This window comes from Lichenostomus cassidix, chromosome 2 (assembly GCF_008360975.1).
Source record: "Lichenostomus cassidix isolate B80296 chromosome 2, HeHo_3.0, whole genome shotgun sequence".
In the NCBI taxonomy this organism is placed as follows: Eukaryota; Metazoa; Chordata; class Aves; order Passeriformes; family Meliphagidae; genus Lichenostomus; species Lichenostomus cassidix.
Genome location: NC_139482.1, coordinates 82,066,465 through 82,081,557, shown reverse-complemented (window position 1 = coordinate 82,081,557; position 15,093 = coordinate 82,066,465). Strand labels below are relative to the sequence as shown.

At 36.1% G+C, this 15,093-nt stretch overlaps 1 protein-coding gene across 1 annotated transcript in view; it reads right to left on the bottom strand.

Moving 5' to 3' along the window:
- LOC146441689 (ATP-binding cassette sub-family A member 13-like) overlaps positions 1–15,093 on the bottom strand; it is a 141,441-nt gene that overhangs the window by 39,790 nt on the left and 86,558 nt on the right. Inside the window, exons 31-37 of the mRNA XM_085052185.1 lie at positions 12,233–12,287; positions 11,655–11,832; positions 8,947–9,062; positions 4,835–4,991; positions 3,658–3,911; positions 3,106–3,298; positions 1,725–1,834 (exon numbers count right to left, since the gene is read on the bottom strand). Of these exons, the coding sequence (XP_084908311.1) occupies positions 1,725–1,834; positions 3,106–3,298; positions 3,658–3,911; positions 4,835–4,991; positions 8,947–9,062; positions 11,655–11,832; positions 12,233–12,287 (1,063 nt within the window). The remainder of the gene's footprint in view (positions 1–1,724; positions 1,835–3,105; positions 3,299–3,657; positions 3,912–4,834; positions 4,992–8,946; positions 9,063–11,654; positions 11,833–12,232; positions 12,288–15,093) is intronic.

Sequence of the window (15,093 nt, the reverse complement as noted above, 5' to 3'; positions counted from 1 at the left end):
GTACGTAGCAACATGACTAATAAAAGGAATATGGGCACTGTTAAACTGTTATGCAAATTTTTTTTTTACAAAAATTATCTTAGGGGATTCTAAAAAAATAAATAATATTCAGCAAACATAGCACAAGTGCCCATATATGTAATAATGAATCATACTCTTATAACTTTATATTTGCTTTCAAGTAGATTTTAAAATTTTGGAATTATCACACCAGATCAAATCATTTGCCCAAATACAGACCTGGTACCATATTGTACAGAGACAGCCATATGCAATCCAGGAATGCACAGGTGGAACCAAAGGCAAGTCCAATTAAGATCTACAGCAAAATACTTCTCAAAATCTAAGCAAAACTTGGGATCTTAAATACTGCCCTAATGGTAATTTTTTTTTTTTTAAAGATAGATTATTTTATTTCTCTAAATCTTAAATCCTCTTCAGACTCATAAATTTCTGACCTTCACCATATCCTGGTACAAAGTCTGTCACCAGTTCCAAAGAATAACAAATGTTAGTTTTTACTTAATTTTAAATCACTTTTGCTATTTTTATTTTTGTTTAATCTCTGAAAAATTTTGTCTACTGTTTAAGACAGAAAATTCTTAAAATTAAAATGTCTGGAAAATTATAAAGTAAAATAACCATCTAAAAGTCTTTCCAGCCATTGTAAAATCTCAGTCATACCACTTCTTATTCTCTTAAGAAAAATTTTTCCAAGATCTGTTTTTTTTCTAAATCCCTCCTTTTTTATGATTAACATTTTTTCTATTTTGCTATGAAAGGTAATGAAAAAACACACTGAAGTAAAATTATGTTTGATAGTGGTGATGCTGTCCATTTCAAAAGAGCAAATTTTCCAGAAAACTGAATTTTGCAATGACTGAAGCTACTTAGTCTTTAAAGTTAAATCTGATCATCATTATCTTTGTAAAGAAGTGAGGAAATACTGACTATGACAGCATTAAATTTCTAAACCGAAGAAATTTTACTTGCCATTTTGAAAATTAAAAAATGCTTCCTTTAAAAATTTCTTAATTAAACTCTTGACCTGTTCTTGTCAAAAAAATATTTTGAAACGTACATCATTAGAAAAAGAGAAGAGCCCAGAATCCATTTATATATGTGTTTATATATATTTACTACTGACTAAAAAAACCCAAAACTTTACTTCCCATCCAGTTTTGTTGGGAAAATGGTAAGTATTGGTTACATCTAACCCAAAGTCCTTTATTCATTTATCACTTCATCAGAATGATAAATCTCACCAACCTCTTATCCTAATTGCATATCATATTGATCAAGTAATTAATTAATGACTCTGAAGTACAGAAGTGTAAGAAAATATTTTAAAGTTACCCACTTGAAGCACTGCTCATCTGCCTAATACTGAAAAACTTTCAGTGCACCACTCATATGGGGGATATATATCCAAGAATCTCAACATATTTTAAGATTTTTTTTTAAGTTTTAACAAGATGAATGCTAAGTCTTCTTCGAGTTTATCTTTTGCTACCAGACAAGTTTATTCTCAATTAACAGAGCTGTCAAACAGAATTAAATAATGCTAAAATGCTTTTCCACAGAGAATTAACAGCAACAAAGCAATATACATTTAAAAGGGAACAAAACAGGTCCCTGGAGTATAAAGGACTGAAGACATACTGAGTCTTTGATCATGTGCATTATCAATTAGCACTATTCTGATCAAACCCTGTGTTATTTACCCTGTAGGAGTCCTGATAACAGCACGTCCTGCAGATGGGATGATAGCTCCAGTCAGCATCTTAAATGTTGTGCTTTTCCCAGCTCCATTTGTTCCCAGGAGTCCAAAACACTATAAGAGATATTAAAAAAAAAGAAGAAAAAGCAATCAATATGCTATGCTGAAAAAAAAAAAGAAATATTACCCATTAAAATTTCTTCCCTTTCCACATTTCCTATCATATGTCTGTAAGAAACTGTATATGGATATAATTTGTGCGCAAATTCCCTTTCCCACAGAAAATCAGTTTAAAAAAACCCACAAAGATCATATTTTAGTTACCCCCAATTACTAAAAGTGACTTATTTAGGATTCTAGCCCTCCACTTAAAACCCTGCCCAACAATTAAACCATTAGTTATCCATATTATTCGTAAATGCTACATTTGAAAGAGAGGATTTTAGGTCCTGTCCTGCTTCCAAACCCTATCAGTCCATAGAGTCAATATTTCCCAGCTTATCATGAGCTGTTTCACTCTGTACACATGAACACCAAACATCCAAGAGACACACTCATTTTGAACACCTATTCCAGGCCCCTAGCTGCAATAACTTTATGCTTAAGCTAGGATAGGATTCATATTATATCTACACATAGCTCTTTATGATTTTCAAATAATTTTTTCATGAACTTTCTTATTGAGAGATAAGCTTTAATCAGCAATAACATCTTCTTGGTTACCTCAGTTACCCAAGAGCTGATCAGTAAGTAGCAGGACATCCCTGGACCTGTGCTGCCATGTACAAGTTTCTCAGATCTTTCAATTTTATATTAGCAACCAAGAAACAACTTTTCTTACTCAGTAGTTAAGAAATTCATATCTGTAATTCCCCAAACCATCAAAATAATGAAAAAACCCCAAACACAAACATAAATTTGTTCAGCGCTAAATTTCAATTTATTTAAATGGGGGGGTATATATTATATTAAAATATACTGTGATGATTCCAGCATGGGAACTAAAAGTGTGCTGTGGTGACAAATTTAGGATTCAGTCCATAGTTTGCCGTTCAGTTCGGTATTCTGTTTTCTCTTTGAACACTGAACTGCTATGCTATCTTACTTGCTTTTTATGTTAGCCTACAATGGAGTAACTTGCTAAAGATAAGAAAGAATTAAAAACTCCAGACTCTAATGAATGTTTGACCCAAAAAATAAGTGAACAGTTGCTTCTTCAGCACCACCACAGTTTCTCCTTTTTATTGATTTTCAGCAATTACTACAACTGAAATTTTTCTGCTGCTATCTACAGATCTTTCACTGTAGACACACTGACTATGTCTCAACAATTACTGAGAATAAAGTTTTACTTCATAAAAGGGGAAAGAAAGAGACCTCTTTACCTCTCCCCTTGGTATGCCCAAGCTTATGTTTTCCACAGCTGTGCTCTTCTTACTGAAACCTCCATAACATTTCCTGAGGTTGTACAGAAGTAGGACATCATTACCAGTTCTTCCACCAAAGAGTCTCTGCCGTTCCATTTCTACATCAACATCTTCTGAAGGGCTTTCCATGCTGTTAACTGAACAATGACCCCTGCAACAGAAGATGATAATAAATGATACATGAGAAATTGGTCACTGCTGCACTCTGTACTGGGTGTGGGGGTGTGGGGGGGGGTGTGGGGGGTGGTTTTGGGGTGTGGGGTGGTGGGGTTTTGTGGGTTGGTTTGGAGATCTTATTTTCCTGGTTGCAATCCCATAGTGCTTGGTAAGCAATTCTCATCAGAATTCAAGGGGAAAAAAACTACTTGTATTTTTTCCATAGTTTGTATTAATTCAGGCACACCACATTATGAGAAGTATTTCTCTTCAGGTGTTCAAAGGAACACACCATTTTCTTTCTTTAAAAATTAGTTCACAGTCCACCGTGGCAGAATTCAAACGGTAACGCACCTTTGTTTCTGGAGGAGATCCCAATGAAGGAAAAGACGTAAAAGAAGTAGTAGTGTTCCCTGCAGGGCCATTTCCACAAAAATCCAGCCGAGGAAATCCATCTCAAAAGGGCTCACATATGAATCTATTCCAAAGTTCCTGGTGAGGTCAAATTTGATCTGATTGTATGAAAGCTGTATCAAACCCTGGCCTAGGCAGAATTGTGGGAATATGATGAATGCCCATTTGAGGATATTGTAGATGTTCTGGAAACTCTGAATTAAGATGCAGCAAGGATGGAGAAGAATTAAAAAAAAGGGGAAAAAAAGATTAGTTTTCTCCGACAGCATAATGAGCACAGTTGAAAAGCTGGATACAGCATTCAAATCTCACTCAAGGTAAACTGAATTCTATAGTGCATATTGTGAACTATTCTGGGGACAGAATTCATATATTGCATTTTAGACTTTCTACAGGCATTCTAATCTTAGTTGAGGTTCACAGAAGGTATCAAAACAGCTGGCCATTTTCCTTCTATTTCCTTAACATTTTAATATTTGAATACTATCTAATCTACATCACAATTTAAACCCAAGTGAATACTGAATCTGCTTACACACTGGCATGACATGTAATCCAGATTTGACTTCAAACATCAAGTTTTTGACCTGTACACGATTGGAGAGTCATACTTATTCTGGAACTCCTCTCCGTCAAGTTGTTTAAATACCATTATGACTAATTAAAATTACATGCATGGAGTGAGAATGCACTGTATGAATTACTATTCATACAGGGCATTAGTGATCCTAGGAATATGCAGCTTATCTCTTATGTCAATATTATTCATACACATTTTACAATGCATATAATCTATTTAATGGACCAGAACAGCTCCCATTATGTGCCAATTACAACCTAATGGTCTAGAAAATGTCAAAGTTTCAATTAACACTGTTTTTCCATTATTAAAGCATGCCTTTTAGACAAGTTAAAATTCAAGATGGTAACAGTCAGAACAGTACATTATAGGACAGAAAAATCATGAATATTTAAAAACCGTATGTTTTTCTTCTGGAAAAAATCTTATCTGTACAAATATATAAACACATATATGCATTCTCAAATATATACATGCATGTATGTGGGTATACACATCTCAGTTAGGAAAAAGATAAACCAGAGATTTTATACTGACCTGCACTTTGGAAATTATAGCTAACAAGCGAGGTAAGAGAGTCACCAGCATGGTACACAGGCCAAACACAAAATTTAAGGAGATGTAAGAAATAAAAGCTACATCTGAACTTGAGAAGAATCTGGATGTAAGATACATCCAAGGTAAAGTTGCATATCTGAAAGTTTAAAGAAATGAAACTGTCACAAATAAGTTATGTTTTCACCTCACCCCCACCCAAAAGTCAGTTATCACAGTAGAAAAAAACCCACAATTATTCTTCCTTATTTTTTGGATAGGGAAACAACTCTTCTGAACAATTGATTTAAAAAAAGAACAAATTTGGGATACACATTTTCAACCAATTAGCTTATACTTCCATAGATGTATACATATTTACTGCGATGTTACACACAGATATGATCCATTTTTGCATATATCAGCTGCAGATATTTACTTGGACTGTTCCAGACAGCTGGCAATGCTGATTTCTGAACGATTGAAAACCCATGCACCTTGACAGGCCTCTTACACAGAGACAGAATTAAAACCAAATATTTAAAACTCACATCGTGGATGCTGAGCAGTTATCTTTTTTGAATGGCTTTCATAGAAATTAAAAAAAGAACAAAAGAAGAAGGAAGTAGTGAGAAAAAGAGGGAAAGAAAATGAAGAAAAAACCATTAATCTTTGAACTGGAACTAATATTTGTGCCAGTGATATGTGAGAACAGAAAAATCCCACAGACCATGTTATTGCCTAAACCAGGTTGTCAGTTAGTAGAATAATAGCTATTAAAAATGAGTGCATAGCACAATGAGCATGTCCATGGCTACATCTCCTTCCACGAGAATCTTTAAAGGAAGGAGGAAGGCACCCTCTGTTCTGACAAGTCAGATGATGCCTATCCAAAATGGAGAAGTCATGTGTGTTTATAAAGAGGTGTTTATAAAGCCTAAAACAATGCCCCGGTAATCTGATGAGTATGCATGTCACACAAAGAAAATTTATTTTCCATTCAAAGTAGTGCAAGATATATCTATCAAACAAACAATATAGAGACTGCAGGAGCAGAGGTATTAGCATAAATTATTATATGATGATAAGTATATATATTTTGTATATATAAATGCTTCTTATATGCAACTAGCCAAAAATCTGTGAATTGACTTCTTCGTTGCCTTAAAGTGTAGTTTAGATTACAAGTCATAGAAGTCCCTTTTGAATTCAGTATTCTGTACTTAATCTTTTTCACTGGAGAATGCCAAAATCTTTTACCTTAAAAAACAAACTTGCAAATCCTGCTGGGAAGTAATAATGATGTTATCCTCAGTTTACAGGAATATAAAGGTCAAATGACTCAATTTTTGGGTCTCAAATGAAGACTGTAAGTATTCAAGATCACACTATACTTCTCAGCATCCTGTTGCCAGTCTTAATCACACAATCTTTTCTTCCCTTCACCCACATACCAAAATCACTGTTCTCAGAACTGCTCTGAATTACAATATCATAAATACAAGTCCATCCTTGTGTGAGCTGTTTCCAAGCTCAGGAAAGAGACATGATTTACAGTGCTATTACTCTGCTGTAAATGAAAGCAAAATTTGATTTGTTTGCTTATAGCTGCTAAGAAATGAGTAAGACTTTCAGAATACTAAAGCTATATGATGTTCAAATGCAGCCTTTAAAGTAGCTGCCAATCACACCTATATTTCTACCCTCTTTCTTTTCCTTCAGCTGCAGTTGCAATTTAGTATTTTCTAAGTATAAAAGGCAGAACATTTTGAACAAAACTGTTTAAGTATTTGGACTAGGAACACCTCTGCTTTCATCAAAAGAGAAGAAAATGTAGTTTAGTTAAGAGATGTTACACTTTTAACGGAAATCACTTTTAAAGTAGAGCACTAAGAAACTTGATTATCCTTTCAAGCACACCCTCTTCTCTTTGACTTTTTTGTATAACTGGGTTATTTTTGTCTTTATTCTAGGTCAGAAAATCCACACAAGTGTAGACTGAAGAGACAAAAACATTTTAAAAGGAAAAAAATGTAAATGATGCTGGCCTGCAGATGAATGAGAATTACATGCACAGTGCTGGGAAAGAATAAAATGGCCACAATAAGCTTCATCACATTTACAGTGTAGTTAGGCTGAATAAAGAGTAGCTTAAGAAGAGTGGCCACTCTGAAGTTTTTCAGCGTCCTTGAGACATGTTGTTGGATCTTTAATATATGTTAATACACATTGAATGCATAGATTTTCTTGTTAAAAGTCACTGCAACATCTCTTACGTCAGCCAAAGCTGAAGAGTACAGGAGGGATTATACTGAGCTGATTAAGCTGCATTTGCAGTCAACAAAAAAAGACAGTCCAGCTTTTCAGTCAATGATTTTTTTTCTGAAATACTCAAAGTTTAACTCTATATTTTGGTTAAAACAATCCCAAAATAACCAGCATTTGATAATACACTGTGGGCAGGGCCAAAGCCCATAGCACACCACAAAAACCATGGCATTACTTCAGTAGACATACAGATCTGTACTGTGTGCTTCATTTGCTGTTTGGCTAAGATTTCTATAGCTGCCTCTGCCTCACTAGGGTCACAGCAACTGGATCACAAGATGGATTCAATGGTTGTAAAGGTAATAAATTAAAAGGTGTTAGAGTTCATAGTGTAAAATCTTTGCACTAAGGCTGGTAAGAATTTGTGTCTTCAACTTGAAAGAATCACTTGAAGTGAAGAAAGGAAGTGAGTGGTACACGAGAGTGATACAGAGGAGAAAAGTATAATTTGGATGTTTCATACAAGTTATTTACAAAATCCTGGCATCATGACCTCTAGAATATGTCTAGATGGAGTACCTCTAGGTTTCTAATAGAGTATCTCTAGTTTGGCCATTCACATCCAGGAAAGATGAGCTCAAACTGGAGTTGTAAGGAAAAATGATAAATACAACTATCTAAGGAATTTGGATGGTTTTACAAGAGAGGACTTGGCTTGTGTCAGCTTGCAAAAGGCATTTGATGAAAGACAATTTTGAAGTATGGTTCTGAATAAACTAAGGCTAGAATTTCCAACACCTAGCTTTGAGGATACCAAAACAGTGTGAGTTGCTGGATGGTTCACAAAACCTTGAAATCAGTTTCAAGATGCAATGTAGCAAACTGGGGGGTTTTCTTGAAGGTTTATCTGAGACTCTTCCTGGAATAGAACATGTCCTGATCTTGCAGAAGGTCCTTTCTTCCTTCCTTATCATTCTCTCATGAAGCAGCTATATTTCATTATCTAAACATCTGTCATGTAAGATATGCATTCTCCCCTGCAAGGGTAGCAACATTTAGTTGCTTGAAATAAGGACTGAACTTCACTGAAGCCTTTTCCTTTAACAATGCATCTTCAGAATTTCTCACATCATCTTAGACAGCACATGGGAGGAGTAAAAGGAACAGAATTCACCATTCATTTGATTGATGCCAGGGTTCAACAGCCTTATTTTTATAGAGATATCAATCCTCTGTTTAATCAGTTATTTTAACTTTCTATAATTGCATTGGTTTTATGGCTGATTAGTTGAAGGTTTTTTCCCATGTAAAACTAAGCAAGAGGGTAGAATGGCAGAACTTTCCTCTCTCACAGTAGTATTTAGAGACAAATTTCCAACCAGCCCAGTACTTCACACTGAAGAGAATTCTCATGGGAAATATAAACTCCTGGAGCTATGTAGAATTACAGAAAATGGTTAGAGCTGTAATAAAAGATGTTTCTCACCTTCTTGATGATATTCTGCACAGCTAAGCACTGAAATTCTGACCTATGCTATTATTCCCTCATTTTCTGGAAGATAACATAAAATCAATTTCTAACACCAAACTACTGTTGTACAGGCTGAGTATCTTCTGAGACATTTTCACTCCTTTTTTATTTTTTAATGTGTGAGTAAATCTCCCCCAGCTTTTTGTGTTTAACTTTCAAACTCACGTTGCAGCCTGTTCTCACTGTATTTTGCTGAATCATAATTGTTTACAGAGACAGAAAAACATGCATCCAGCAGCAGGTGCAAACTACATCTAAAGATTTACGTTTCTTTCTTAGAAGCTGTAATTCCATAGTAGCATTTCCAATCACATACCCAAAGAGTATCAGCAGGAGAACAGTGGCTGCCAAGTTCTTTCGGAAAGTAAAGGCTGATAGCTGGAAGGCACTAATAACGCCAACACACAGGGTGACTGGAACCATGTAAAACATCTAGAAACAGAAGGAAAAAGCATTGAGCAGGTGAGCATCTCCTAGTGGTCTCTACCTAATTTGCATAGAAGGGTTATACAAATTAACTTTTCCATCCTTGCAAAGTAATTATACTATAAATTAGGAAGAAATAGGCAGAAGAGCTTGGAGATTCAATAGTCCACAGTTGCTGCCAAACTGCCCCTACACATGAAACAGCCTGACAGGATAAAATCTGAGTACACAATATTTCCCTTAATCCTATTTCTATTGACCTTTTCAGCACATCCATTTAACAAGCCAACTCTTCCAGATAATGGGTCCATGTGGAGCTATTGCTCCAAAACATCAAATTATACTGTGAATACAGAGGCTTGGTTTCAGAAATAGCAGTTTCATTGATTGGTACTTCAGTCATAGGAGAATAGTAAGGATGCAATTTTAAAAGAGACTTTAATGAAGGACCATGTGTGCTGATGAAGCAAATGATAACTTTTATTGGAAATGGACACAATATGTAGAAGCATTACAGCCATTAGGCAATGGGGAAAGCAGTTTCTTTGTTTAGTCTCTTGATGCAATGGCAAGCAAATACTTAATGGTGGCAGGGTGGGATTGGTACAGGATTCACATCCAAGTATTCAAGAGAGAGGGGTTCTGCTTGCCACTATCAATGTCAGGATGTGAAAATCTGTGCCCAGATCCATTCCCAGTGTCTGCCTACTCTGTGCACTGAACCTCAGCTCACTGGGGCATGGACTGCCTGCATTTCTGCTTATATAATATTTAGCTTTGTCCTAATATAACTGAGATTCTGAGATACAACTGCAATAGAGGCAACAAATAAAGGTCTAGCTAAATATTCAGTGTAGAAGAACAACATATTTTTAAAATAAGATTTTCATACTGAAGTACAATGAAAACCTGTTCCAAATTACACCAGAGGCTATCACGACTTTGCTACTGGGAAAACATACTTTTTTTTTTTTTAAGAAAAGGGCAATGGAGTAAAATGTAGATGGATTCTATGTTCTCATCTTATTCACAGTGTATCTTTTCTTTGCCAAATACAAATATAATAACATACCACCCACAGATTTATGTTTCAGTTATCCTGAAACTGTTTAAAAATATTGTAGAGAAGTCACAAAGGATTTGAGTCCCAATATGTTTCAACAGACCTGGGGCTTCTGTGTAGAAATAAATATATAACTTTAAAATCAAATTCTACTAGAAATCTTACCCTGAAATCATGATGTATTGCAGAAGTTTTTCATGTACAACAAAACAACTTTAATTTTGCTCTCTAGTGATGCAAGCTTAATCTGAACAAAATGTCTCTATTTCTCTTTAAACTTTCTTAGCACTTACACTTTTCCATTTGTTGAACATAGTAATGAATACCATTCACACCTATAAATACAGTAAGAACAGCCTGATTCTCATGTGAGCAATTTCATAAATCAAATACTTCTGAAGGCCTAGTAAAGATTCCTCTACTAGTAGTACAGGACACAGCCTTTAATACTTAAAATATGTAGAGGGATTTAAAATTTGACAGTTCATATATTCATGTGTTCAGTGTCCCTAAATGATCTGCAGCACAATTAGCATTTAAAGCAGTGTCTGTTCTTTCTCAGATCATGATTGATCATGCAGTACTGTGTTGAATTTGTGAGAACATTTTGAGAGATTGGCAGAAAATAATGAGGAGTTGACTTTGCTCACAAGGAGAAACCCAATGATGAAGGACTGAGTTTTAAACCAAGCCTTCTTATCTGAAACAGCAGCAAAAAGAAATACCATGATTGACTGGCCAAGTAAATAACATTTGAAAAAATGTGCTCTTACCTCAAGATTGCTCAAGTGTAAAAATTCTGATTTCAAGCATGGATGGGTGAAGATCTAATGTTTCAGAATTAGAATAATCTAAATGAAAACAGAATGTTCCAAAAATTTCTGTTCCTGACCAGAGTATCATAGAATCCAACCTGAGGGTTGTAAAGGACCTTAAGAACATCAGGTCCAGCCATTAATCCAGCACTGCCAAGTCCACTACTAAACCATGTCCTTCAGTGCCATGTCTACATGTCTTTTAAATAACTCCAGGGATGGTGACTCCACCACTTCCTTGGGCTGCCTGTTCCAGTGCTTGCCACAAATAAAAGGTACCAATTATAAGTTTCTCTCATATTATCCACAACAATACACAGCATAATTATCCCTTAAAGTAACTGACTAGTATTTTCATTTTTTCCACTAATCAGAAATGTTATGCCAGTGCACAGGGAAATTCCTGATATGAGCTGCTGTGTGGAAGATTCTCCCTGCCTAGGCTGATTAGCCAACTTCCTTTTATTTGTAAAATAGTTTACATAGCTAAAGCTAGCAAATCATTCACAAATCAGCTTTGGGAAGCAAGGAACGCAGTGCTCTCCCTGTATTAAAGTAGGAATGGTGCCTCAATGTTTGTCAGCATGTCAGCTGAGGGCTGTCGCTCTGCACCATCCAAATCTTATCTATGTATCTTGTGACCATATCTCCTCCTGCTCATTTGTGACAAACTAACCTAAAATTTACACCTGAACAGATGCTGCCCCACAGAACACATACCATATCACAGCAGAAGTTGGCAAGCCAGTAAGTTTTGTAACCCAGGCCTGTGATGTGCTGCAGGCGTTTTGTCCCAGATACTCTGTCTTTCACTATGGCGCTTCCAATGGATGCAGTAAGGATAGAGAAACCCAGCATGATACACAGGGCTACACCACACTGACGAACATTCTCCATTCTACAGTAAAAAGCAAAATCGTGTAATGGAAAGTTACAAAACTATAGGTGAGTTGCAGAGCACAGAATGTGTCTTAAAATGAAGATTATGCAAATATTTCCCCCTTACAGAAAACTAAAATTTAAACCCTTGAATATCATTTAAAGCAGTTACCCTGTTTAAAACTGTCATGACAAAATCAGCATAACTTCAGTATTTTTCTCTACAAAATACTGCAAACACTTTTGGTATAAACCATGGACTTGAAAGACAGTCTACAGTAAAAAATGCTTCACTAAGTACAACTGAATCGTGTCTGTCAACTGACAGCATCTATTGCAGGAAACATATATTGTTATTTAATTTATAGTTTCAATTGTCTGCTGATTGCTGCTGATAAACATTTTGAGAGTTTGCTCACATTTTGTCCTCATCCAACAAGGCTCCTCCATATGGTTGGCTGTAGAGTGTTATCCCTGTGAGAAGAAAAATAAATCATGAAATATAAAATATTATTACAGACTTCAAGTTCTAGAGTACACTGTTAACATTTGGTACACATATGAATAAAAAGGCTAAATACTTCGTAATCAACAGAAGGAGGTCAACCACCAAGCTGCAAAACCAAACACTGTCTCCCATTCAGTGATTTCCAGAGTTTGGATCCACTAAACACTAATGAATAAAAATAAGTAATAGTTGCTTTTCAGCATTCTGGAGTTCAGAAATTGGTTCAACAATGCTATATATTTTGATGCCAAATCTACGTCACAGAAGTGACCAAATACAAAACCCGATGTAAAATTTGTTCATATACATAATCTTCTGAGGTAAGGTAGATTGCTCTACAATTGATACATTTGGTTTAGATTTTAGATTCGATCTTTTAGCATTTTTCAGATTACTGACGTTTTGCAGAGAAAAACTATTTAGCTAAATTCACAAAAGAAAAAAAAATCACACTATCAGTTGAAACTGTAGAGCTTTAAATTGAAAATATGCCCAGTTTAGGAGACCAAGAAAAATCCTGAGCAGGAAAGCTTTCTTAGGTTGATTTTCGTTCTTGGTGTAACCAACCTGCAGTGATCTAGCAAAATTAACTTTGGAATTGGAAAGTAGTTTATTAAGAAAAACTGCGTCTTTTTGCTTTTTTTTTTCTTTTCAAGCAAAAGAAGAAAAATTTGGGGGTGGGAGAAGTGCAAAACTGTCAGTGCAAAAGTTGCTGTTCCACTGGACTTGATGCTGTGCATGGCAGATGTGCCAGTTGCACTGGTTTTGTGCTGGATGCAATTAATTTTCTTCACAGTACTTGGTATGGGGGTAGGTTTTGGATTTGTGCTGGAAACAGTGTTGATAACACAGGGATGTTTTAGCTAATGCTGAGCAGCACTTAGAGCCCAGATGTTTTCTGCTCCTCACCAACTCCACCAGTGAGGAGAATGGAGGGCACAGGGAGTTGGGAGGGGTCACAGTGGGACAGCTAACTCCAATTGACCAAAGGGACATGGACCATATGGCACCATGCTCAGCATGTAAAATGGGGGAAGAATGAGGAATGGGAGGGATGTTTGGAGTGATGACATTCACCTTCCTGAGTCAGTGTTAGGTGTGATGGGACCCTGCTCTCCTGGGAATAGCTGAACACCTGACTGCCCACAGGAAACAGTGAATTAACTCCTTGCTTTCCTTCTGTCTGTGGCTTTTTTTTTTTTTTAACTTGTTACACTGTCTTTATCTCAGCCCATGATTTTTATCACTTCTAGTATTCTCTCTCACATGCCACTGGGGAAGAGTGAGCAAGTGACTGTGTGAGTGGGCCCTAAGTTAAATCATGACATCAGCACTATTTGATTACTGTCTAAATAAATCTATGCTGTTACAAATTCAAACAAAAAAATAAGCTTCATCCTAACAGCAATTGTAATTTTCCCAGTATCTTTGGTAAAGATATAAATTGTTGGTAACCTTAGATTGACTCTGTAGGACACCACCTAATTGAACACACTTTGTCATATTTTGTTAGAGTCCAGCTGTATAAAGACAAAAAATATCTTCATTCTAGTAACAGGTGCAATTTGACTAAGCACACATTTATTTTGCCCCTTTAAATTTTTATGCCTCATCTTCAAGCCAAAGTAATCTGAACATCACTAAGTCACTGCATGGTAAAAAGCTGAAAAACAGAGGACGATGATTAACTCACACAGAAAACTTGTACAAGGTAAACATCTTTCAAATAACAGCTAAATGCAGTACACTGAAGCCCAATGGTAGTTAGAAAAACAAAAGAAGATTCAAGCCAATAAGGTTTTGATGTATCCCTAGTAGATACTTCTGCTATTTGTAGAAGTCTTTCATGTCATGTGCCTTGAGGGTCTGTTTAAAATTTTCCTTTGTTTTTCTTTTAAAGCATTAATTTTTTAAACAATTGCTGCTATTTGTTCTGAAGCAAAACTGGCATATCAAAGAAAATGTTTTTTTCCCACTGGAACCACTGAATTTACATTTATGTAAAGGAGAAGTAGCATGACAGAAAAAAAACTTAGTTCCCAGAAAGTTTTTCTGGGCTTTTCTATTCCTTGAATAAAAGTGGGCATATTAGAAGGAATAATCATACAATCATAGAATATGCAGAATTGGAAGGGACCTACAAGGATCATCAGATCCAACTCCTGACCCTACAAAGGACACCCCAAGAGTCACACCATGTGCCTGAGAATATTGTTTAAACACTTCTTGAACTCTGTCGGTCTTGGTGCTGTGACCCCTTGCTGGGGAGCCTGTTTAGTGCCCACCCAACTTCTGGATGAAAAACCTTTTCCTGATATCCAACCTAAAGCTCCCCTGGCTCAACTTCAGGCCGTTTCCTTAAGTCCTGTCACTGGTCACAAGAGTGAAGGGATCAGTACCTCCCCCTCCACTTCCTCTCATATAATGTTGAAGACTGCAGTGACATCTCCCTTCTATTTCCTCTTCTCCAGGCTGAGCAAACCAAGTGACTCAATGTGCTTCTCATACGGCTTTCCCTCCAAACCCTTCACCATCTTTGTGGCCCTCCTTTGGATGCTCTCTAATAGCTTAATGTGGTTTTTATATTGTGGCACCCAAAACTGCACACAACATTTAAGGTGAGGTCACTCCAGTGTAGAGCAGGACAATTCCCTCCCTTGCCCAGTGGCAAGATCTCAGGGGGAAACTAATAAAACTTTCAGGTTACTGTATTGATATTAAGCAAAAGTCTACCGCAGTTGACTTGGGTTCCATAAATAGAAATACATTGCT